This window comes from Scleropages formosus, chromosome 8 (genome assembly GCF_900964775.1).
Source record: "Scleropages formosus chromosome 8, fSclFor1.1, whole genome shotgun sequence".
NCBI lineage: Eukaryota > Metazoa > Chordata > Actinopteri > Osteoglossiformes > Osteoglossidae > Scleropages > Scleropages formosus.
Window position 1 is genome coordinate 30,656,381 of NC_041813.1, and position 25,072 is coordinate 30,681,452.

The 25,072-nt window shown below is 48.1% G+C and overlaps 2 protein-coding genes and 1 non-coding gene across 6 annotated transcripts in view; 2 read left to right on the forward strand and 1 right to left on the reverse strand.

Annotated features, from left to right (window-relative positions):
- The first annotated feature begins 1,905 nt into the window (after nucleotides 1-1,905).
- Nucleotides 1,906-1,977, forward strand: trnac-gca (transfer RNA cysteine (anticodon GCA)). Its single transcript has one exon. It is a non-coding gene; the product is annotated as a tRNA-Cys (tRNA).
- A 4,198-nt stretch (nucleotides 1,978-6,175) lies between these two features.
- LOC108941785 (plexin domain-containing protein 1-like) overlaps nucleotides 6,176-25,072 on the forward strand; it is a 29,761-nt gene continuing 10,864 nt past the window's right edge. The window contains exon 1 of the mRNA XM_018764629.2: nucleotides 6,176-6,278. Coding sequence (XP_018620145.1) covers nucleotides 6,203-6,278 — 76 coding nt within the window. The 5' untranslated portion in view covers nucleotides 6,176-6,202. The remainder of the gene's footprint in view (nucleotides 6,279-25,072) is intronic.
- On the reverse strand, nucleotides 14,429-23,831 carry LOC108941786 (uncharacterized). Of its 4 annotated transcripts, XM_029254108.1 has the most exons (5): nucleotides 23,666-23,831; nucleotides 18,117-23,465; nucleotides 16,842-17,851; nucleotides 15,413-15,457; nucleotides 14,429-15,210 (listed from the first exon to the last, which is right to left on the reverse strand). In XM_029254108.1, exon 2 carries the CDS (start codon nucleotides 21,023-21,025, stop codon nucleotides 19,352-19,354), a length of 1,674 nt encoding a protein of 557 aa, XP_029109941.1. In that variant the 5' UTR covers nucleotides 21,026-23,465; nucleotides 23,666-23,831; the 3' UTR covers nucleotides 14,429-15,210; nucleotides 15,413-15,457; nucleotides 16,842-17,851; nucleotides 18,117-19,351. The 4 variants fall into 4 exon arrangements, 3 of the variants coding, with proteins under 3 accessions (XP_029109941.1, XP_029109942.1, XP_029109940.1); XM_029254109.1 differs by having other exon boundaries at nucleotides 14,429-15,187; nucleotides 16,842-23,465; XM_029254107.1 differs by having other exon boundaries at nucleotides 16,842-23,465.

A 25,072-nucleotide genomic window follows, 5' to 3' on the forward strand; every position in this document is an offset into this window, starting at 1 on the left:
GAGTAAAGAGAAAGGGGAGGGAGGGACACTCTCAGCGGGTGTAGCGTACAGTATGTGTGTGCGCGCCAGACCCGTCGCACGCCTCTCCTCGTACCCAGGTAATGCGGTAGGGGAGGCCGTGCGGAGCTCCGGTGCTGCCGCAGGCTCCGAACGCAGAGCAACGCGCTGCTGAGTAAAAGCGCGGTACAAGGGGAGTGTAGTCCTGCACACCTACGTTTGTGACACGTCATAAAAGGGGACATTGTGACATGGTAACTGAAGTTCCACTCGGTTGCAGCAGCACGCAATGCACTGGGCGGGCGCGCACACACACACACACTCACACACTGTAAATAAGTGGGTATATTTACGCACCAGTATAACGTAACGGTGAAACGGATGGAAAAACGCAGCGGGGAGCGTGTGGGGTCCGGTCCGCGGTCGTACAAGGAAACGGAAGAGCTGCCGCAGACGCTGCGTTTGGGGTGTTGAGCACATCCTCATGTGTTACGACTCCGTTCCTTGCGGGGAGGAGGCAAGGAGATCCGGACCGTTATTGATCCGGTTTAGTCCGTAAGCAAACGGGCAGGGAGAGAACGCACAGTGTGTTCTTCTGTGGCACGCTGGAGGTGTGCGTGAGTGCGTGCGTGCCTCCTTTTATGTGAAGGCATCTATGCGGAGTCCCTGTGAGCGCAGGGCCGACTCCAATAAAGTCCGAGTGGCCCTTCCCCGGCTCCGGGAAGCCTCCCGGGGGGTCACTTTCATGTGTTTCCAGCATCCGGAAAGAAATGAGTTGTGGGAAGAGCTTCGTGCATCTTCTGACCTTTTGATATTGATCATCCACAGACCTTCACCGTGTTTTTCTTTGGGATTTTTTTTTTTCTGCTTTTTGGAGCCATTTTACGCCTTCGGACCCGAGCGTTTTTCCACGGATGGAAAATGGAAGCTGCTGCTGCTGCAGTCGGGCTCTTTCTGCAGGCGGTGCTCGCAAGGAACCTTAGTGCTCCGCTGGTAATGCGAGCGGCGACGGTTCACCGCGGTACGCGTCCGGCCGGCAGGGACGAAATTCCGCACTGCGTCCCTCGTGATTCTGGGGCCGCGTGTGGCCCGTTTCGGTGGGGTCTCCTGGACGCACGATCAGTTCCTCGGAGGTATGAGGAATATATGCTATTACATCATATTAAAAACATCGCAAAACACTTTTAGCTGATATTTTGCGTTAAAGCCGTACCTCTTCTCTGGGCGTCCCTTATTTTTCAAAGCTGGAGGTGTCAACCCTGGTGTGAGTCTCCCTGTGGGTGCGGGGCCTCGTCGGGTGAAATAGGTTCATCTGTATCAACACCCAAAGAACCAGAACCCAAGCAACGTAAGCTAATCTACTGGGGGTTAGAACAGTTGGGAGAAGTTCAGTGTTTGTGTTCCTAGCCCACGAGCATTTATTTTATAACTATTTGTACCAGACCCTTGTGATGCTTTCCACTGTTCCCATGGAAACTAGTATGTGCGCCTGTCAGTTGTCTTTTGGAAGCGTGACGTGTGCCGTTAAAGGTCCCAGTCGGAGCCGAACCCAGGGAATAGAGCCTAGTTCGACGCATCCTCTGCTCAGCTCATCGTCATTAAGTTCGACCTGTCCGATGCCTTCCTGTCCTCTCGGTGCCCCGGAAAGCGAGTCATCAACATGGCTGAGCTTTGGGTGTAGGTTAAAAACCCAATTAGGTCCATCTGTTTTCTGCCAAAAGGCAGGGGACACCTGGATTTGAATGGGGGGCATCTTGAGTTGCAGGCAAATGCTATACCACTGAGCTATACCCCCATGACAAGTGTGGGAGTGTGTTTAACAGCTCACATTGTTCTTAGAAGAGCTGGGCGGCAGCAACGTGTGACTGTGTTTACTTATTGACTCAATGAGGGTGTAGGTATAGGACAGGGGGTATAGCTCAGTGGTAGAGCATTTGACTGCAGATCAAGAGGTCCCCGGTTCAAATCCGGGTGCCCCCTACCTTTTTTCGAAAACGGCCCGAAATCAGTGTGTGCAGCTCCATGAGATGGTGGGCGGCAACCCCCCCTCCCGTACAAGGAAGCTGTTAAAAAAAAAAAAAAAAGGCGGCGTTGCTCTGACTGCTGGAGATCCACATGCTGAGGAGGTGAACGCTTCGTGTGACGCGATAGAACTTCATATAAAGTGTGGTGTGTTGCGTTGCGGGTAACCGAATGGCACCGCTCCGAACAGCGAGGGCCGCTGCACTTGGCAGCTTCGATTGACTTCTCGTTCCCACGGACACATCTGCCAGATGTTCCATACCCTAATCCCTGTCCTTCGGTGCCGTGTAACTCACTCGGCGTTTATGAGCTCTTGCAGCAAACCCCCCACGAAGGAATCGTGCTCGGGAACGACACGCTCGCCCACAGCCCCGTGGATCCGGCTTCCTCCGCGTCCGTATTGCTGGTCGCCCCAGCCTGTTTCCCATACCATTTACGATTATTTTCCTGTTTTTATTTCTTTCTCAATCGTCAGTCTTGGCCTCAATTATAATCTGTTTACTGGTAAGGCTCCAGGCTGACTGAAATGGGTGAGTCAAGTGTCATGGATTCCCGTCATAATGAGAAGCAGCCTTGCATGACCCTGAGACGAGAGGGTCGAGGAGCCAGCGCAGGACGCTCGTGGGCAGCAGAGCGCATCATTCGGACCCAGTGGACAACGCAAGAGAGCTGCGGACAGGAGCGGCGAGCAGTGGATGAGCAGCGGGCAGCTAAGAGCAACGCCGAAGAACGGGGGTCAACAGCGGTCAACACAGCACGACAGGCCACCAGTGGTTAACCTGGACCGCAGAGACCACCGGTAGTCCGCATGGGCCGCATCGGCCAAATGCGATCAAGACGGTGAGACGAAGGCCAACAGTGGTCATCGCAGGCCACGGAAGCCAACAGTGCGGAACGTAACGTAACAGCGGCCAGTGGTGCTCAACACAGTCCGCAATGGTCGTCTTCATAGGCCACGTGCGCCAACTTTAGTGAAGAATTGCAACAGCGATGGTCAGCAGAGTCCACAAACACCAACGGTTATCTTCACAGGCCACGGGCACCAACGGTGGACTTCACGGTCAATGGTAGCCAAGAACTCCAATAATAGTGGTCACCACAGGGCAGAGAGGCCAAACAGTGTTGAGCACAATGCAACAGAGGCCAATGACCAACATGGAACGCAAAGGCCACTAATGGGCAACTCCAGCCTCCAGCTACAGGGGCCAACAGTCAAGACAGAGCACAGAGAGTAGGAGTGGATGGTTAAGACGGCAAAAGTTCATTTATCATTACTGACCTCCCTTGTGAAAAGCAGCGATGGGATTTTCACTGCATTGTTACCCGTGATTCCTTCAGACCTGCTCCTGACCAAAAAAGTTACCAAGGTTCTCCGAACGCAAGAGAGCAAAACAGCGAAAGAGAGCGGAGGACGGTGTCGTTGCAGCACAGCCACGATATTCTCCAGCAGAGCGGTAAACAAAGAGCAGCTTTCATAAGCTCTTGTGGTGTGTTCTTCAACGAAACCACTGGACTCCCAGAGCCAGGAGGGACCTGGACACATCTGGACAGAAGCCCGGTGCAGAGGAACAGCGAGTGGAAAAACGGCCTGCTCTCCGGAGCTGTTAAAAATCCATTCGACGGAACAAAAAGTGTTATTTTCAGACTGTCAGGTGCGCCAGTTCTGGAAAAGCAAACAAACACCTTCCACACCTTGGTGAGAAAAGCCTCATGTGCTGCCGGCAGAACCCATGTTTACCCTGCAAAAGAGCTCACGGCTAAAAAACACCCAAAAACATACATGGAACCTGTTCAAGTTCATTCGTTCGTGACTGAACATTTGCGTCATTTGCACCTGGGTAATTTTGCTGTTGCACTTCGGGGTAAATGCCTCCATCAAGAGCGATACGGCAATACCAGGCCGTGGATTCTGAACCAACACCCATCTGGTTAGAAGTGAAAGTCCTTAACAACTACACCGGGACGCCTGCACATGTGAGAGCACTGCACGCTAATGTAGTAATCGCAGTAAGCCACGTGGTACTTTTCTCCAAGATTCGAGTCCTGCCAGGATCAATCGGTCCTTTGGTTTTTTTCCGAGAGGCGCAAAGAGAGAGCGATGAGTAACCGAAACCAAGTAACCGTCACCTGACTCCTCCGTCATTCCTGGTACTTGGGGTTACAGATCACTTTATAGGTGCTTCACCGGGACCGTTCGATCAAACTCGAGCTGGTGCCGGAGGTCGTCGCAGGACCGGAACCGTGACACCCGCATCCATCCCTGCAGGACCTCAGAGTCATTAATTTTTGTGGGATTTGGATCTAGACCAAGCGCTGAGCACTTTGTCGAGGAGGAAGTTGCTCATTTCAGGGTTCGCTCTTAGTTTCAGAAGGACGATGATACTAGGTGTTGAATTCGCTGACTTTTTGTCCCCCCGTGCTGGCCGTAAACACACGCACACAAAAAGGCACATATAAGCACTTTGCCAACATCTTTAGAGCGTGGAGGACAAAGACACAGAAGAGATGCGTAAGACTCCACGGATGTATTTTAAGATGGGAAGGCTGATTGCAGATGACCTTCTGGAACAATCCGAGGTTCAAAATCCTCTGCCCTCACTGCAAGTCCAGTGTGTTCCTGCAGTAGGTGAAGGGCGCTTGGTGTGCGGTTCGGCATGGTAACGAAGCACGAGGCCTGCACTGTGGCCTCCGGCGCGGCTTCGCCGCCCTGCAGCTCCTCTTTCCAAGTTTTTGCCCCGAGTTCTGTGCTCCTGCTACCGCCACCCTCTCGTGGGTGTAAAACACGGGCGAGGGGAACAGACCGTTGCAGAAGATGTATGAGAACCCTATTGGAATAGTCATTATTGCGGTAGAAAATATTAAACTCAGAAAATTAAAGTGGAATGTTCAAAATGAATAAATAACTGTGATTTACACTCCTGATGCTACTAACCGTGCGCCTTGGGCTTCGCTTATTTTTACACCTGCACTACTTGCGTGTTTCGACTACACGCACGATTTCCTCCGAAGCAACATATGGAACTGGTCATTACACACATATTATGTGACATGGGGGAAAAACTGCTTCTCATTAAATAACCATTTCGTGGTAAAACTAAGGGACACGAGCGGTTACCACACTTTAAAGCAGCACTGTCTTGTTTTTCTTTCTTCCGTTTTTGCTTTTTAAGTTCACGCTACAGTACTCTGTGTTTAGTTTGAAAAACTTACTGCTTTGAGACGTTTTCGAGGCAGTCTGTTGTCGGCCAGCGCCTCGCGCTCCTTGCTTTATTTACAGTATTGTGTGTTTTTGTGTGTGGGTGTGTATGCGCTTTGGGAATCGCTCTCTGTTCCAGCAATTTCTCCCCCCCCCTTCTTTTGAAGAGGAAACAGTGGAGGGTTTCGCTGGCCAGCTGTACCTCATTGATATGCCCACAGAGAAGCACCAGTTTTGCGTGCTCTTGTTTTGGAAAATTTTGCAGAGCTCAGCAGCCTGACTCACTGGGTGCTGTTGAGCTGCTCTTTCACAATCTCGGTGACTCACACAACGGCTCGAGCGTCGCCGTCTTCCGGCCCCGTTTCCACATCGCTCGCTCGCCTTTAGGCCCTGGTGCTGACAGCACACCGCGAACACTAGAGCGGTGCGGCCCTGGGTGCTCGGGCACGCGTGTGCGTGTGCTGTTCCCGGGTTCCACAAGGGGGCGGTAGAGCTCTCGCCGTCACTGTGCCCATAGCCTGCTTCTCGTTCGGGTTCCTTTTCCACTTCTTCTCAAAAGCATCAAGAAACGAAATCCCTAGTACACAACAACAGTGTGCCCTTTGTTCAATGCTCCTGTGGAGCAGGGGTTCGAACCGGGCTGGGGGCCGGCGGAGCTCCGCAACGACCCCGGGAGCGGAAGGGGGAAGAGTGAAAAACAGAGCAGTTGAGAGAAAAAACGAGGAAAGGAGAGAGGAATGGATGAGAGCGCGAGAGACGGGAGATGTTTTCATCTTCCCAACTGTAACGCCTCGGCAGCTGTTCCATGAGTCCTGCATCGCCATGGGAACAGCAACCCAGCACTGAGAGGGAGCGAGTGAGTGAGTGAGTGAGCGAGTGAGCGAGCAAGCGAGGGAGGGAGGGAGGGAGGGGGTAGAAAAGGACAGCAGGAGCACATGGGACCTCCAGGAGAAGCGAAAGACGAGAAGGAGAGAGAGGCTCTCGAACATGAGTTCCGTCGCCGTGCTGCTGATGTGCCTCGTCCAGGTGCAGTTGGCCACAGTTTGGGCTTCTGGGCTCACAGGTAAGGGCTCCTCTCCATCCGCATCTCCACGGGAGGGACCCAGAAGCTTCCGCTCCCATCCATGCTGTTGCTGCCTGTTCTCATCCCGGTCCTCGCACTTCTCAGCCGCTCCTACTCCTCTCCCGCTTCCGCGTTCCTCTACACACACCTGGAATGGACTTCTTTCACCAGCAGCCGCCAGGTCTGTAATCCCAGCGGCACGACGCATATCCGCTTTTTCCACGTGTCATACAAACCAACTATATTTACATGATAGCGCAGAAAGATAGGAATTTTGACCGTATATCGTTCGGTGAGCGCCTGCCAGTACAGTAATGAGCAAATGATATTATGGTAGCGGTAGGGGGGAGTGGGCAGGGGGGCGGCAGCTCTTATTAGGTGTCCTATTCCCGCGAAAGTAACTCGGGTGGCGAAACGATGTGTTCACGGCATCCCGTCGCACTGACATCCCTACACTAACCTGTCTTGTTAAAGAAGGTCTTGATAGACTGGGATCCAGCAGGTCTCCTAGCCTCCCTCTCCTTCTTCTTTTCATTACGTTTCTCATACCCACATTTATGTCCCCCCCCCCCCGACATTTTCAATCACTCAGTCTCCTGTTCTTCCACTGTAATTTCACTTCTAACTTCACCTGTTCTCAGATCAGCCTCAACTCTGATTGGCTGATGTTCACTAGCTGGGGTGGGACTTAGAATTTTATTGGCTCCCTCTGCTGTTTGTCACTGACTGAGCGGAACTAATTAATAACCATCGGACTACAGCATTTTTAGAGAGGGAAAGGGAGATATTTGGCAAACTTCTTTCACGAAATCGAGTGTTTTTGTGGTTTTCATTAAGCCTTTCATTAAGCTGTAAAATATATGTACTATAATTATTCATAGAGTAGGGGCCAATATTGTGTAGCGACTGGATTTAGCGAGTCCCCCTGGTCAGTGGGGGCCCCTGTAATTGTAACCACCTTCACCCCACTGGGGACTGTGATTCACACACCTGATTCTACTTACCATGCAACTTGGGCTTCGCTTATTTTTACACCTGCACTACGTCCGTCTTTCCAACACTACTGTTTCTAATACTTGTTCTGCTATTGAATAACCATTTCGTGGTAAAACTGCGGGACGCAAGCGGTCAGCACTGTACGGCCGCTTTCAAATTGCGGACGTCTTCAATCAGCGAGTCGTATTGTCCGCACCACCCGTGTCCACGATGGAGGAGATGCAAGCAGAACCTGAGCACGACATTCTCACAAACCGAATCCTCCTTTCATCATTTTCCCAAAGGCTGTCAATGTAAAATGTGACACTGCAGCCACCCCCTCCGCCCCCCCCACACTGACCGGGAGAAAAAGGAAGAACATGGCGAGTGATAGTCTCCATTGCAGAGCTGCTCCTTAGCATCGTCCGCCTTCCTGAAACCTCGAGGCACCGTGGCAAGGAACTTTCCTGAATTTCTCAGCGTCAGCTCTAAGACAGTTCCCTTAACAGCCTGCCCCCCCCCTTCACCCTCCACCATGAAGCTGCTCCTTTTTTACAGCCTGGACTTTCCATGATAATTGTGACCTTCCCGTGAAAAGGGGAACTAAACCCCTTTGAGGTTCCCCAGACCGAGAACCTCAAAGCAAACAATTGAGTTCTGACACTTCCTCAGCATCGGGTTTGATTTGTCAGTCCACCAGCTCTTTTGTGTGTGTGTCACACTTTGTGCCTGGGGGGTCAGAGCTTCTAGTTTTTGTTGAGCTATCACGGCAGGAAACCCATACCCAAAACCAGTGTGTCAACATCAGTTTTAAACTGTCACCTCGACTGAGAGAGTTCTGGGATCCTCTCCAAGGAAAACCTGCCAGAAATGACAGCCGTGGTTTTGAGCGCAATCTTGAGAAAGAACTCGGTGTGCAGTGTCTCGCTGCTGAAAAATGGGAAAGAGGACGAAAGATGTGAAAGTCATCGAGAAACCATGACACCGAGAGTGGGAGGTCTCACAAGTTCAGCCTCAAATGTGAACTCAAGGGATTTTTGGCCTGAACACCCAAATTATACTAAAGATTTCACCAGTGCAGTGCGATTTTTGGTGAGTCAAGACAGATGAGGACTTCGTGTTGAAGCTTACGCCTGATGTAGGAGGAGCGTCTGGTGAGGAAGGTGACCAGATGAAACTTAAGGACCTGGTTGTGAAGCTGGTACCTAATGAAAGAAGAGGGCATTGCGGTGAAGCAGGGCTCTGAAGAAAGAAGAGAACCTGGTGGTGTTGATGGTTCCTCGTGGAGGAGGAGGGCATTGCGGTGAAGCTGGTGTCTGAAGAAAGAAGAGAACCTGCTGGTGTTGATGGTTCCTCGTGGAGGAGGAGGGCATTGCGGTGAACCTGGTGGTGATCATGGTTCCTCGTGGTGGAGGAGGGCATTGCGGTGAAGCAGGGCTCTGAAGAAAGAAGAGAATCTGCTGGTGGTGATGGTTCCTCGTGGAGGAGGAGGGCATTGCGGTGAACCTGGTGGTGATCATGGTTCCTCGTGGTGGAGGAGGGCATTGCGGTGAAGCTGGGCTCTGAAGAAAGAAGAGAATCTGGTGGTGTTGATGGTTCCTCGTGGAGGAGGAGGGCATTGCAGTGAAGCTGGGGTCTGAAGAAAGAAGAGAACCTGGTGGTGTTGATGGTTCCTCGTGGAGGAGGAGGGCATTGCGGTGAAGCTGGTGTCTGAAGAAAGAAGAGAACCTGCTGGTGTTGATGGTTCCTCGTGGAGGAGGAGGGCATTGCGGTGAACCTGGTGGTGATCATGGTTCCTCGTGGTGGAGGAGGGCATTGCGGTGAAGCTGGGCTCTGAAGAAAGAAGAGAATCTGGTGGTGTTGATGGTTCCTCGTGGAGGAGGAGGGCATTGCAGTGAAGCTGGGGTCTGAAGAAAGAAGAGAACCTGGTGGTGTTGATGGTTCCTCGTGGAGGAGGAGGGCATTACGGTGAAGCTGGGGTCTGAAGAAAGAAGAGAACCTGCTGGTGATGATGGTTCCTCGTGGTGGAGGAGGGCATTGCGGTGAAACTGGGGTCTGAAGAAAGAAGAGAACCTGCTGGTGACGATGATTCCTCGTGGAGGAGGAGGGCTTTGTGGCAAAGACGGACAAGGTGATCAAGGAGGGCATGGTGGTGGGAGAGCTCAGTGCTGGACCAAAGCCCCATATTGTTGCTGGTCGCACCACTTACACTGATGTTCCACTGGTGGACTTTGTGGTGAACAACGTTGATAAATGGGAACGTGAAGGAAAAAGTTTCCTCTTTGAAGTGTGGAATTGCAGCCAAACAAAGACTTTTTTTCTTGGCCCCAACAATGAGAACTGTCAGGGTTTGTGATGGACAAGCTCGGCTGGCCAGGGGGTCTGCTCGCTGGCTCAGGACTTTCAGACCACACCAGCAGGATCTGATCCAACCCCGTGCGCCTTCCAGGCGTTGACATGGCTCAAGGCGCCTTGGAGCTTTGTGCTGGAAAACAACAATAAACACTCGTTCATTCTCTGAAATATTAGGCCCTTGGCAACGCAAGAGCAGCGACATGGAGCTCGCTTCAGCGCACGGACGTTCGCTAATTGAACAAAATTTTCATACCTTTTCAGAGTGTCTGTCAGGTGCCGGTGATTTACAGTGAGGTTCACGTCTCACCTGCTCTTCCCTTCCCCTCCCTCTTCCCTTTGCCCGCTGAGCAGCTGCTGCGAGTTGATGGTACGTCAGGCGTGGTTTATGAGACATGACTGACGGTTTTCTGCCTCACACCCACACACGCACGCCTGCTCCCACCTCACTGCCTCCTGCTGTTTACAAACCCCTGGGTCCAGAATAATAATTGCTTGCAGTTTCCAGTTTCACATTAGTGGACTTCATGGATGAGAATGGGTTCGAGTCCTGTTGGGATCGGAAATGCGCCGCATCCTCCACGTTACTGTCACCGTCACTGCAAATAGCTACTCTTTTGGAACGCGGCAATGTCGTTGAGCGTAACGTGACGTCCTCTTCGGTTATATTTTTAGACGTCTCTAAATCAGGGCTGTCCAGTCATGTGCGAAAATCAGCCAATGAGTGGGAATCGGTTCAGTCAGCAAATAATGATTAAGCGATGCAGAAGGGAAGCGGAGATACTTTCTGGTGGCGAGACTGATTATTGATGAAAAGGTTGCAGGGTTGAATCCCAGGATCAGAGTCCTTGCACTAAGAAGTGTTTGTTTTAGAAACACATACGCGTGGTCACCCTTAGCACAGAGCCGCTTTGTCCAGCTGCAGATCACGTGATAACATGAGGGTGACCGAGTCTATGAATGACCGTTTGCTAAGGGCACGGGACAGGAACGCGACGCAGACAGTTTGACAGGTGTGCGATGGGTAACTCCTGTAGAGCTGTGGTTTCATGAGAAGGGTCTCCAGCTCAGTTCAAGACCACATGCAACATCCATCCGATATCAATCACTGCTTCTTTAATGCTGGGTCACCATGGTGCAGAGCCAATCCTGGAAGCACAGGGTGAGAGGCAGGGTACACCCTGGAGATGCTAACACTCCATTGCAAGACAATCACATAAACCCACTCATTCCCTCACACGCACATACACAAACGCTACTGGGCCATTTAAAGCCACCAATTCGTCTGAAACTCGTGTCTTTGGACTGTGGGGGAAACCAGAGCCCCTGGAGGAAAGCCACATGAACACAGGAGATCACGCGTACTCCAAGCAAACTGAGCCCGATCGGAACCCATGTCTGAACCCACAGCCTAAGGACGCCACCAGCTGCACCATCCCTTTACAAAGGTCTCTTCGCCTATTAAATGAATCCGTTTTTAGATCCAAGTTGACTTGTTATTGCGCTTCTCCCCAGGCCCTGTTTAAAGGAGCTACATTTGTGTTGTGCTCAGTTTGCCTCGTTGAGGACGTTTCCTCAGTGTCTCATTTAATCTGCCCTGTTCCCTGTCACTGCATGGGAATCCTGCCTTCTGGGACTCCGCGAATCAATGACCTCGCTCTCTGCTGCAGGATCGCATCCAGCTTTTCACGCAGCACACCTCACTCTAACTGAGGCTCATTGCCCTGTTGCTCCGAGGCGCACGTAGGAATTGGACAAATGCCCTGAGATGATCCCACCTCTGAATGATTTAGTCCACGTCCTACCCGTGGATGTGGGGAACATTGAACCGCAGCTCTCATTATCAGGAGTCGATTTAGCTTTCAAAACTTGGCACCTGGTTGCTGGTCAAAGTCAACTGGCACGGGCTGATCAGAAAGCTGTGCTGCGCAAGAAAGGGGAGACGTGAACAAACATAAGAATCCTCTGCTACGTATCTCTTTCACTTTGACATAAAGAAATTCTGGGACATTCTATGAATCAGTATCCAGGCAACACGTCCACTAACAGTGCTTGAGCTGTTTCGCATGGACCAGTTGTCATGACAAAAAACACATCATCTGCCATCTGTTTCGGGTTTCTTACAGTCGTTTGCCTCTCATCCTGAGGAACGAGGTACAGAGCAGGGTATTCTTACTGTCAGGCAGTTCAGACGAGTGCAGTCTACTCAGTTTGGACATCTTACACCAAGGTGGCACTTTTCAGAAGTGGGCTTTGGAGAAAATGGGGACTTGGGGCTGAGTCTTAAAAAGCTTCCTTTCCTCCCAGGGCCTGTAATCAGGCTTGCTTAAGTGACCTTGGATGTGTGTGTGTTTGTGTCAACAAGTTTTTACCATACTAGGGCTGGTAAACATGAATGATTATCACTGGTTTGTAACCATGTTGGCTGTTGGTGACATGTTAGCGTGAGATCTCCATTCAAGACCACTCAATCATAGGTGTGATGTCACCTGGAACGGGACCCTCCCTTGAGGCTAGAATCTCAAGTACCTTTTACCTCTTACCTCCCCCTTCCAGCACCCTGCTGTCAACGCACACGTTATGTTATCTGTAGTGTCTTATTCATGGTCTTCGGCAAGGTCCCAGAGAAGAACACGCTCAAGTGAAGGCAAAGCAATTAAGCTCAAACTTTTTTTTGCCACCATCTAAAAACACACGAAGTGGAGGAGACCATTTTTACTTGAGCTGAAATTCCAGCTCTCGACAAGCCAGTAAAATGTGGTTGCAGGGGCAGCTGAGCGACTGCAGGCACACAGCGGTGGCTCCGCACACGGTGCTCCAATTACAGGCTTCCAGAATGGTCACCAGCCTGGGCAGGGACACATGGAGCCTGGTGGTTCCGGAGCAGGAGGTGACGGGGGGTGTGATGTGCGTGTGCAGAAAGGCAGCAGGAAGATAGCGCCAGGGCGGAGACCTCAAGGGGGAACGGGGTAGGTTTTTGGGAACCAGCAAGAAGGCAGGCCAGCGGATGAGCCATTTGGAAAATAGAAGACGTGGAGAGTCAGCATGAGCTAGGGGAAGGTCAGCCAGGAGGCAGTAACAGCAAGACACACTGCTGTCAATGAGGACATTTGAAACACGTGTCAAAATGCATAAAATAATCCACGATTTGTCAGCTGATGGTGATGATGAGGCATCGTAATGTGAGCTACAGCTAAAACCCACGGAGATGCAAGATGGTCAAAGACAACTTTATGGAAGGGCTGGTGCTCTAGGAGACAAACACTTTGTCCCCTTTTGGGTTAGAAAGTGTCCTGCTGGGGGTGCTGGACCCATTCCCTAGTGCTGACATCGGCACAGTTTGCTCACACAGAGCCGTGCTTTGGAGCCCGTCTGTGTGTGTGCCTTGCGGTATATGGTGCGCGCGGGGTTGCGGTAACTCGGTTCATACCGCGCCAAGCAGCTGGGCGATGGCCAACCCTGACCTCCGCTGCCCAGGAAGGGCTGGGCCCTTCGCACCCTGTGTTTTTAGTGACCGTTAACAAAAATACATCGCAGCCTTTCCAGGGTGAGACGAGGATATTGCCCTTCGGTGGGATTTGACGGAAGCGTGGGTGTCGGGTTATGTTGAAAGGCTTCTAAATGCCTTCCACCTCTTGACGTTCCCCTCTCCCTGGTTGAGGCTGGTGTTCCATCCCGATCAAGTGCTCAGCGGAGCCACATACGGGACGCGATGGCAAACGTTACGATTGTTTGGGATCACTTCTGACTTTGGGCTAACAGCACCCTGACCGCGTGGTCGAGGCTGAGCAAACGATGCGTTCTGCATCTGCTCTTCTTCCTCCACTTCTGCCTCCTCCCATCTCTGTGTTCTCATCTGTGGTCATCCCTGAGGGCCTTCCAGACCTCCCCACCCTGTCCACAGGTCAGACTCGAGGAGAAAGTAGGGCGAGTAATTTGAAAGGTTTTTAACAAAGCCAGACGTGGTGAAGGTTGGTCGTGCGTAATTTAAACCCACAACCGTCAGGTGATCCAGACTGTTTATTCGCCCAGAATCCCCCTGTAATCTCATGTATCTCATCTAGGGGAAGCGCTGAATGGGAGGGGCAAGAAGGATGGGGGAGATGGCAGCCATCCCACCCCTGAAGCATCTGGAGAACAGTTCAGTTCGGGGACGAGGACTGGGCGAGCAGACGAGCGTTTACCCTATAAATGACCTCACCAGGTCCACCCAGTCCTGATGTCTTCCAAAGGCACCCCTTCCCACTGTGCCTTTATTATGACTTGGCGCGCTTGCAGCAGTCGGTAGAAAGCAGGTATTAAGGTAAAATATTTCAAATTAGACCTCGAAATAAAAACACAAGACACTATGATTTCATTGCTCTGTACGCTGCTTTCACTCTGTTATGAACAGAGAGTCGGTCAAAACCTTTCCAGTTAGAACCCAGAACTTGCGCTGTGTTTCGGAGTAGAAATAAGCAAGAGCTGTGAAATAAAACCCGAAACATTTTGTGCCGACGTGGAGGTGTGATGATGGTTGTCGGTTCGGGTCTCGGTAAGAGCCGTATCTGAAGTGTTCTAGTGGAACATCGAGCTGTAAACACCAACGCCTTGCTCCTCACATTTCACCTCGTCTTCTCTCTTTACCAGTGCATGTGCTCGTGTGTGTGTGTGTGTGTGTGTGTGTGTCGCTGCTTCGATCGCTGTCTGCTCAGACCCTCTCGATGCAATTAATTGCTTCTCTCATCTCAGCGGAACATCTGACAAGGCCGGCTTTTCTCCCAGTGATCCTCGCTCAGAGTTTGTGTGTAATATCAGGATATTGGAGACCAATAATGCCTGCGAGTAAACAAAATAAAAACTGAAGGAAATCTCATCTTGTTCCACATCAATGCCCAACGCGAGAGGTAATGAGCTCTCGTTCCCCTCGCCCTGATGTCCGTGTCAATAATAACTAGTTCATTTCACAGCAAAAAGAAATTCCACCCTCAACATTAAGGTGTGGAGCTATTTAGCAAACGAAGGAACTGCTCATCATTTACAACAACCCTTTGAGCCAATGAAGTTTTTTTAGTTTAAAACCAAACTTCTCTATTTTATTAAATATTAACAGGTTTTGAGATTAGGCCCAGAGCATAAGGTACAATGCACTGACGCCTCCCAGAAAGGCATCTGAGTACAAGGGCCGAGGACATGAAACACAAACCTCGGATCGTTTGCGATCTGAATGCCAAGCTCGCCGAACATCTTAATCAACAACCTGAGCTACGCCCACCACCAATCTTCTCTACCATTTCCAACATACCTTAAATGAGTTAATGTGATAAACAGACACTTTTCTTCAAAGTGACGTACAACTTGACATACAAGAAAGGTGCAATTTATACAGTGAAAGTTCACAGAGTAGAGAGGTGACAAGCAGGCCTGAAAGATATGTTTGGAGGGCCTTCTGGAAGGTGGAGATTGTGTTGAAGATCTACACTGCTGTCACGACTTACGACTAACGTGCTGTAATCGCTGCTGGAGGTCTTGCTGTTTCTTGGACTCTCCCTCCAGTGATCGTCGGTCCTGGGTCAGCGATAAGTATCCCACCTCAGCCCATGCTGATATGGTGGGTTATCGTTTTCTATATTGTACAACACAGACACATTTTCTATACATTTCCAGTAAAAAAACTACATCTGACTTATGTTAGATGTTATAGGTATAGGCTATAAATAAATATATTAAAAAATAGATAGTATTGCTCAATGAGGAAGGGAAAACCAAATAAAGAATAAGTATTTTTCGATTATTTGCAAAAGAAAAGGCAACATCTTAATCCTCACCTCAGCTTTTTACTTCCAGGTCACCGAAGGCCCACGTTTACCACACTGTAAAGCACAATATGAGCTACATCAGCACTGACTGCGCTAACAAGTTAACTCAAAGATAAAGGAAATTTCTCGCGGACGACCAAAAGCGGAAACTATTGCGGAAAAACACCCTTCGCCCAGGCAGACGCTAAAGTGATGTGTAACGGTGTGGGACTTTAGCATCGCATCGAAATTAATATATTTTTTACAACTGACATGTATGTCAGTGAGCTAAAAGCGAATTAAATGCGTCTCGGATTCATTTCAGCATTTAATTCAGTCAAACAGAGACTTACGTTTTTACACACCGTACATGACTAGCTACAAGGAAATTCCCAGCGGCCCCTTATTTCCTGTTACGAACCGAAAGCGTCCCTCAGACCAGGCCGAACACGGTCCTCAGCTAAGCGTTTCGCTCCCAGAAGGACCGGCGCGGCAACTGTACGTTAATGTTCCCTCCTTGTGTGCATTTATATCATGAAAAAAGGCGCTGAAGCAGAATTATGTCTGAAGTGCAGCTTTTCCGCGAGCCCATAGCTTGGCGCACGCGCCCGGAAGCGCATTCATCATGCTCTCCTCAGTGCTGCGCGAAGCGGACGCCACGGCACGGCCACAGAGACGAACTCTTGGCGGCAGCCGCGCTGACCGCGGCCGTGCGCATCCATCCCCCCCGCCTCGGAGCACCGATCGCGGGCAGAGAACACTCTAGAGTTTCGTTATTTTCTTTAACCGTACGGCGTACAGCTTTCTTCGGTTTAACGAAAACCTAGAGACGACAAAAACTTCATATAAACGCCGTTAAAGAAAGCTCTTACGTGTCAGGGTTAGTCCGATCTCTGCCAAACTTCCGCGATCGGCGCGCCCCTTTTGAAGATTTTGTGACGTAACTAGGAATACAGCTAATCAAAATATTTAATACCGTAACATGTACAGTAGTTGCGCAACTTACGTAACTAATACATGGGCATTTGATTTTACACGGCGAAAGAAACAAGCGAACAAAGCTTACATTTGTTTGTATGTGCAACTAGCTGTACTACTTTAATTTTGTATGTAAGGGTACTGAACCAATCTCCTCTGAATTCCTTCAACCTATTAATAAAAAGACACAGGACGATATCTGCAGACCCACGCGAGTGATGGCCAAGACTTGACTGATGATGGTTTAGTTGATTTATTGAAACTAACTTGACAACTTCCACCAACGTAAGAGCTGGTGTAAAAAAAAATAAATAAATAAAATTTAAAAAAGCACAAATATTTAGCATTTAGCTTCCGTTCAGTCCTTCGGCAATTATATATTATTATTATCATCAGAGTACGTTAAAACAGAGCCGGCGAAACATAACCATCTCATTTCCATCATGGACAACAACATTTACAACAATATACATGTACAAACCTTGTGCCTCTTCGGAGGGTTGCGAATCCTTAAACAAATTATTTAGTTCTTGCATCACGCACCTACCCACAAGCTGGGCTAAGTTATATCTGCGCGCCAGTCGCATTAAACTAATTCGTCATATCTAAGCGCAGGGCTCTTGGGGATACAAGACCGTGTCAAAATAAAAGCCCCCTTATAATGACCTTATGCCATTGCAGTTATATGACAAAATAAAAGTACAAATACAAAAGGAAAAATTTAACAAAGGTATTCACAAAGGAAGACAAGTTTTAAACATCAACGAGGGTCCTTTACACTCCCACCAAAATTACAAATGTTTAAAGTAGTATAGGCATAAAGATGAGTAATTTTCACAACATAAATAACGTTCAATCAATAACTATATAGAGATGTAAATACCATACTATGGTACTCTTAACATTATAACAACAATACAATTAACCTTTGAACTGGTCTTTCTACCACAGACAGTTTGTTATTTAGACATTTATCTCCTATAGAGATTTTAGCCTTTCTGACGAGCCCGTCTTGACCGGTAACAGTCTCCAAAACTCTTCCCAGCCTCCATTCACCTCTTGGCAATATTGGATCTGTATCCAACACGATATCCCCTACTTGGAGATTTCGTTTTGGGGTGTGCCATCGTTGCCTTGCCATGATGTTGTGAAGGTATTCCCTTTTCCATCTGCTCCAAAATTGTTCTGTCAGATATTGCACCTGACGCCATCTCCTTTTACTATACAGGTCTTCCTTCACAAATTTTCCAGGTGGGGGAAGTGCTATGTTGGATTTCATAGTGATTAAGTGGTTGGGTGTGATAGGTTCTAGGCTTTCGGGGTCATTGAGGTTATCGGTGGTGAGTGGACGACTGTTGGCCAGTGACATTGCTTCATACAAAAGAGTCCGCAGAGAAGCATCATCAATTCTGCCGGCGGTAGGTAACAGTGTGGCGGTAAGAATGTTTTTTTACAGTCCTTATTTGACGTTCCCATATTCCACCTGCATGACTGGAGTGGGGTGCATTAAAAATAAGATCACACTGATTTTCTGTCAAAGTTTTAAGTCTATCCTTGTCAAGCTCCTTAAAGGCTGCATTGAATTCATTTTTTTGCACCCACAAAATTTGTACCTTGGTCACATCTAATTTGACAAACTGCTCCTCTTATGGCTAGGAAGCATCGCAGGGCATTGATAAAGGCATCAGCTGTCATGTTTTCTAACATCTCAATGTGAATGCCTCATGAACACAGGCAGGTAAAAAGCAAACCATACCTTTTGTTATGTTTCCTTCCTTGATGAGTCAAAAAGGGGCCAAAACAGTCCATACCACAGTAGACGAATGGTGCAGATGGTTCCACACGTTCTGCAGGCAGATCACTTATTCTTTGGCCTTCAGCAGCCGTTCTCAGCCTTCTGCAGATCACACACTGCCGTATATATGATGCCACAGCTCGATTCATGGCAGAAATCCAACATCCACCTGCACGAATTTCATTGATAGTAAAGCCTTTGCCTTGATGTTTTGCCCTTTCATGACAATATGCAATTAGTAATTTTGTCATATAGTGCTCCTTAGGAATTATCATTGGATGTTTGAGTAAGGGAGAGAAAAATGAGCAGCTGAGTCTTCCTCCCACCCTAAGTAAGCCATCTTTGTCTAAAAAGGCATCCAAATGATACAGCTTGTTATGACCAGGCAACTGACTTCCTCTGCTTATCAGTTTAATTTCTTCCTGCTAAGTCTACCTCTGGAGGTCTTTAATCATTAAATGTTCAGCATCCTGTCTTTCACTTACTTTGGAAATTGTGTTCAATTTGACTCCTCTTGCTCGTCGTAGGAGCCGTGCTATGGCCTTTGTAGCTCGAGACCATGAAGAAAATTTAGTCAGAAGATCTGACATATGTTTGCTCTCTAGTTTCTGTTACCAGTGTCTGGGTTCTTCTGACCTCTGGATCCCCTACTGGGAGTTCCGGGACATCATTAGTTATGGTCTGAATTTCCCTTTTCCACAATAATGCAGGACCTGTGAACCAGTTAGATGCAAGTAGTTCCTTTACTGTTTTTCCTCTTGATGTCTTGATGTCACTGTCTGCTGGGTTTTCATTTGTTGGCATATAAAACCACTGCTGAGGGCTTGTGCTGTCGCGTATCTTCCGAACTCTATTGGCTACGAAAGTGTGAAAGCGCCGTCCATCCTTGTTTATGTATCCTAAGAGCACCTTGGAATCTGTCCAGAAATATTCTTCTAGATTGGGGTTGTTCATTTCTTCTCTGAGCATACAGCTTACTGTAACTGACACTGATGCTGCTGTTAATTCTAATCTAGGTATGGTGGTTACCTTTGTGGGAGAGACGCGAGACTTTCCCATCACAAGAGCGCAGTGGATTTCTCCCTGTTCATTTTTCATTCTCAGATAGGAACATTGCCCATAGCCACTGGTGCTGGCGTCTGAAAAATGATGCAGCTCCTTTCCAAATTCAGCAGGTCGGTAACAACGAGAAATGTCTACATCTTTAAGATTGACCAGATCACTTTCCAACTCTCCCACCGTAGACTTAGCTGCTCAGGTAGAGGGTCATCCCAGCCACTACCCTGGTGGCACATTTCCTGCAGAATTTTCTTTCCAGTAAGAACATATGGGGCAATAAGGCCCAAAGAATCATAAATGGAGGCAACAGTTGACAATACACCACGACGTGTTGCTGGTTGATCTTTCAGCGTGATGTTAAAGCGGAAACTGTCACTTTCTATGCACCATTGTACTCCTAGAGCTCTCTCTAATGGCAAATCATTAAAGGCCAGATCCCTCGTTTTAATGTCTATCGCACATTCAGATGAGGGTAAGTGCCGTAGAACGGTGATGTTGTTTGAGATGAACTTGTGAAGGCAAAGACCACCCTTTGCACACACTTCACGTGCTTCCTTTGCCAGCTGAATAGCTTTATCCACAGTATCAGTACTGGTGACTCCATCATCCACATAGAAATTCTTTGCTATAAACTGAGATCCTAAAGGGTGTGACTGAGCACTCTCTTTAGCTAGGTGCTTCAGTCCATAATTTGCGCAACCAGGGGAAGACACTGCACCAAACAGATGAACCTTCATTCTGTATTGTTGAGGTTGTGTATTCAGATCTCCGTTCTTCCACCACAAGAAGCGTAAGTAGCTGCGATCGTTCTCTTGAACATGAAATTGATGGAACATTTTTTCTATGTCGCACATTAACGCTACTGGATGCAGTCTGAACCTTATGAGCACGCCTGTCAGACTGTTGAACATGTCAGGCCCTGGAAGGAGGTGCTCATTGAGATTGGTACCCTTGTACTTGGTAGAACAATCAAATACAACGTGCAGTTTATCTGGCTTTTTAGGGTGGTAGACCCCGTGATGAGGAATGTACCATTTTTCACCATGTGCTTCCTCGACATCACCCCTTTCAATTATGTCGCTTACGTAGTTGATATAATCTATCTTGTATCTTTCATTTGTGGAGAATTTCTTCTTTACGTGGCTCAGTCTGATTTCTGCCAGCTGCTTATCATCAGGTAAGCATGGTCGTTGTCTGAATGGCAGTGGCATTTCATAATGTCCTTGTTTATTTTTTACTATACTTTCCTTGAGTTTGTCCAAGAAAATTAGGTCATCTTGTGAAACAGTTTTTCCATCACCTGTGACATCCTTAAAGTCAGACTCTAAGACGCGAATCACGTTCATTGGTGTTATTGCTGGGAGCTCTTTAACAGATATTCTGTAACACAGACCAGAAGCTGGAAAAGTATCAAGGCGAGGTGTTGCGCTGCCGACAATGCTCCACCCTAAATCTGTTAAGACAACATAAGGTTCGTTACCTTTGCCTAATATTACCTGTCTAGGAGCTAACGTTCTGGGGCAGTTATAGCCAATCAGAAGACCTACTTCACAATCAAGAAGTGGAGGTATTTTTTCCGCGATTGCTGAGAGGTGGCTCCAAGCTTTGGCTGTTTGACCGGTAGGTATATGGTCACGATTTACCGGAATGTAACCTTTTGTGTATGTAGGAGGGAGATGGATGTACTCCGAAGACTTGTAGCCCCTCACTCTGAGTCCTGACACTCTTTGGCTACCAAAACTGTGTTTTCTCCCATCATCGTGGTAAGTTTTAGCTTTACTGGATATGCATCCACTTCCAATCTGTTGCATACCTCCTGACTGACAAATGTGGCATCACTCTGAGTGTCCAATAAGACATAGACAAGTTGTTCTTTGGATGGGTCATTAACTGATGACACCCACACAGGCACAATCATTGATGTACTCACCGACTGCCTTTCAGTATTAACATTGAGGGAAGTTGCATTTGTGATTACATTTTCATTATTGTGTACCATGCTTGCCATGAGTGTTTGGTTTTCACTGCCTTTGGATCTACTATAGTTGTAATCATGAAGACAAGTAGGGTGTCTTCCTTTACATAAATCACATGCGTGGCGATGACGGCACTCCTTTGCGCGGTGACCTGGCTTGAGACAACCATAACACAGTTTGTTGTCTTTGACATACATTCTGCGGTTGTTGAGAGAATCTTTCATGAAGTCAGGACATTTGTGAATTTGATGCTGGTTGTCTTGACAGAACATGCATTTCCTCCTTAGTTTCATTTGCTCTTCATCATCACTTTCAACAGCAATGTGAGTGTTGAAGACGTCAGCCTTGGTCCCTTTAGTTTTCTTTAAGTTTCCCTCATCGGAAGTTGGCTTAGATGAATGGAGAGCAAACAAAGAAGTGATGGGATTGCATGCAATTTCTGCTTCCACGGAGATAAACTCAGCAAAATCTTTGAAGCTGGGAAATTCCTTACTTTCCAAGAGGGATGTTGTGACTTGACGATTCCAGCGAGATGCAGCCCATTCAGGTTGTTTTTGAGTCAGTTTCTGATTTTCTTGACAGTCATTTAGTATTTCAAGGCCTTTCACATGAGGCATTGCCTCCAGGCAATTTGTGAATCTGATGCTGGTTGTCTTGACAGAACATGTATTTCCTCCTTGGTTTCATTTGCTCTTCATCATCACTTTCAACGACAGTGCGAGTGTTGAAGACGTTGGCCTTGGTCCCTTTAGTTTTCTTTACGTTTCCCTCATCGGAAGTTGGCTTAGATGAACGGAGAGCAAACAGAAGTGATGGGATTGCATGCAATTTCCAGGCATCCTTGTACGCCTCCTCATCACTTCTACAAAAGGTGCCTTCAAGACACTTCTGTGCTGGGCCACTAGTATACCTTTTAAGATAGTGGAGTTTGTCAGCTGGTGAAATGCCCTTTCTGTCAATATGTGATGCGAAGCTTGTCTTCCATTCGATGAACTGGCTAGGGTCACCACTGAACACACCTGGCTCTGGGCGTCTGTTTATAGTTATACAATCTTGAATAACCTAAGCTAAACAATAAATGTCACTAGGGGGCGATGAGGAATTAGTTGGGGAATGCTGGGGGGGGGTAATTATTTTTTCTAAATTAAACGGTATTGGATGCATCTCACTCTCTTGTTCTACCTCTTTAGCATAAACTTCTAACCTAACACGAGCTATGTCTCTACTCCTTTCAGCTTGCAAATGTTCCAATTCAGCCTTCTGCAATTCTAATTCTCCCCTTTGTTGTTCTTCAAGGGCTCTTATTCTTTCTTTTTGTTTCATTTCTTCATGCAGCATTTTGCATTCCGTCTCCTTTGCTGCTAGGTCTGCGGCCGTATCTGCTCGTTTGACTGCCATCACGGAGGACTGAGACTCATAACTGACATTTGACCATAAAGCGACAGATCCATAGACAGAGCGTGCGTATTCTGGAATGAGCAGTTCATGCAGGCGAAGCCTTTCCTGTTCCGCGTCAAAATCTCCGTCCACAGCTGCTAACCTTTCATAATATCCTTAGTTAGCGCTTCGCACATGTCAACCTTACGTCTTCCCTCGGTTGTCGGCGGGGCATATTTTCTTATTTCGCTATATACTTTCACAATGTCATCCCTTCCCTTTTCAATGACGTCTGCAACGGAGGACAAATGCTCGTCCGGTATATCTCACCTTAATTGTTCTCCGGCCTTGCGGACTTCAGTTTTCCACCGTTCATACATGCCATTTAACAACCCTTTTTCCTTTTTGCTAGTTTCACTTCTTTCATAAGCAATCATTTTTTTTCTGTGGGGATTCTAGGACCTTCAGAACGTCTTGGTACATCAATACAATTATTTGTGCTGTTCTGTATATCAGCCAGTAGGGTTTCCTTACGCTAAATTATTTCTTTCAATTTGTGTCTTTCTTTGCTCTCTCTCTCTGACTCCCTTTGAAGCGAATCCTTATGTTCTTGTATTTCTATTTTTAGATTTGTAATCTGTTTCCCAGAGCGTATGCTCCATTTCAGCGTAGCCTTATTTACTAACTTTATTTCACTCACCAAACACACACAGCCGCCCTTTGCGATCAACGCGCCGTCGAATTCCTTTCAGCCGCGTAGCAGCAGTTGGGAAGCGGGGATGACGAAGCTCTTACCGTAGCAGACCCACCTGAGAGTGATGATGCTGGCCGAGACTTGACTGATGACGGTTTAGTTGATTTATTGAAGCTAACTTGACAACCTCCACCAACGCAAGAGCTGGTGGTGTAAAAAAAGAAAGCACAAATATTTAGCATTTAGCTTCCGTTCAGTCCTTCGGCAAAATTATCACAGTACGTTACACAGACAGAGCCGTCGTCGTAACATAACGATATAACCATCTAATTTCCATGGACAAAACAAGTACAATTACATCAAAAAAAGAGAGAAAACATTTACAACAATATACATGTACAAACCTTGTGCCTCTTCGGAGGGTTGCGAATCCTTAAACAAATTATTTAGTTCTTGCATCACGCACCTACCCACAAGCTGGGCTAAGTTGTACCTGCGCGCCAAGCGCATTAGACTAATTCGTCAAATCTAAGCGCAGGGCTCTTGGGGATACAAGACCGTGTCAAAATAAAAGCCCCCTTGTAACGACCGTATGCCATTGCACTTATATGACAAAATAAAAGTACGAATACGAAAGGAAAAATTTAACAAAGCTATTAACAAAGGTTTTACACGTAAGTTTTAAACATCAAGTGGGGTCCTTTACAATTAATAATATCCGTATTTTAATCTCTGATTTTCGTTTAACGTGCGGTTTTGTCTCGACCGTCTTCACGTGGCTTTATCATGAAAAAAACAAAATCAACCTTTAATCTCCCTCCTTGGATTTCTTTTAACGTGGCCTTTTTTTCTGAAAAGGCTATTCGCGGGAAGTTGGGTACATATTAATAAACTGTGCACATGGGTTTGAGTTAATCTTTACAGAGATTTGTTTGACAGGCCCAATGGCTGCCAAGCTGGTCTTTCCTCCTTGTTTTCTGGCTTCGCCCCCCAGGTGTCTTCTCCACTAGGCCTTGGCAACGGCATCTGAGAAAAAGTTGTGTCGGGCCGCCGCGTTTACCCTGAAACACGGCAAACTGGGGCATTGAGCAAGGTGACACGCTCTGGGTGAAACGTTGGGGAAAGGAAGCAGATGGGGAAGTATGAAGAGATAATGGTCCAAGGTGGTGGTATGACGTCGGAACCGTTGGTTCCCAGACCTCCAGCCTACGTCGTTGTGCCACCCCATGATAACGTGATCAAATATTGCTGCGGACACTTTTGTGTGGCTGCAACGAAAGGGCCTCGCCGAGCGCTTCTCGATCACAGGGAATGACTTCGGCGCCCAAGTTCGCTCGGCTCCGCTGGAGATCTGCGGAGTTGGCCCCGGTGATGCCTCGTGTAAACTGGAAGGCCTCCTGAGGCGATAGGAGCAGCAGTTGAGGGTATGGCGGGGTTCCCCAGGCCCCGTTCCAGGGGCTTTTCCAAGGAGTTTCGGAAACCCTGACGGCTTCAAGCGGAGTCAGATCCCTCCAGGAGCACCGCTGGAAGGAGCTCAATGGCAACTCTGGCGCCTTTCGTAGCTTCTCGGTTTGTGTTGTAGTTTTCACTCCAAAACAAGACGCAAACGGCAGGAAACGTGCCAGATTGCATTCCGCTGTTCTCCTGGTCTGGTCTGTTTATCTGATTGCTGTCGACTCGGGTTTATATCCCCTGGGTTGGATTGTTTGAGACTGTGTCTGTGTGAGCAGCAGTTGTTATCTGTGCAGGGCAGAGCGAAAGCAAGAGAAAGAGATAGCGAGGCGCAGATTAAGGCAAAGTAATCATACAGC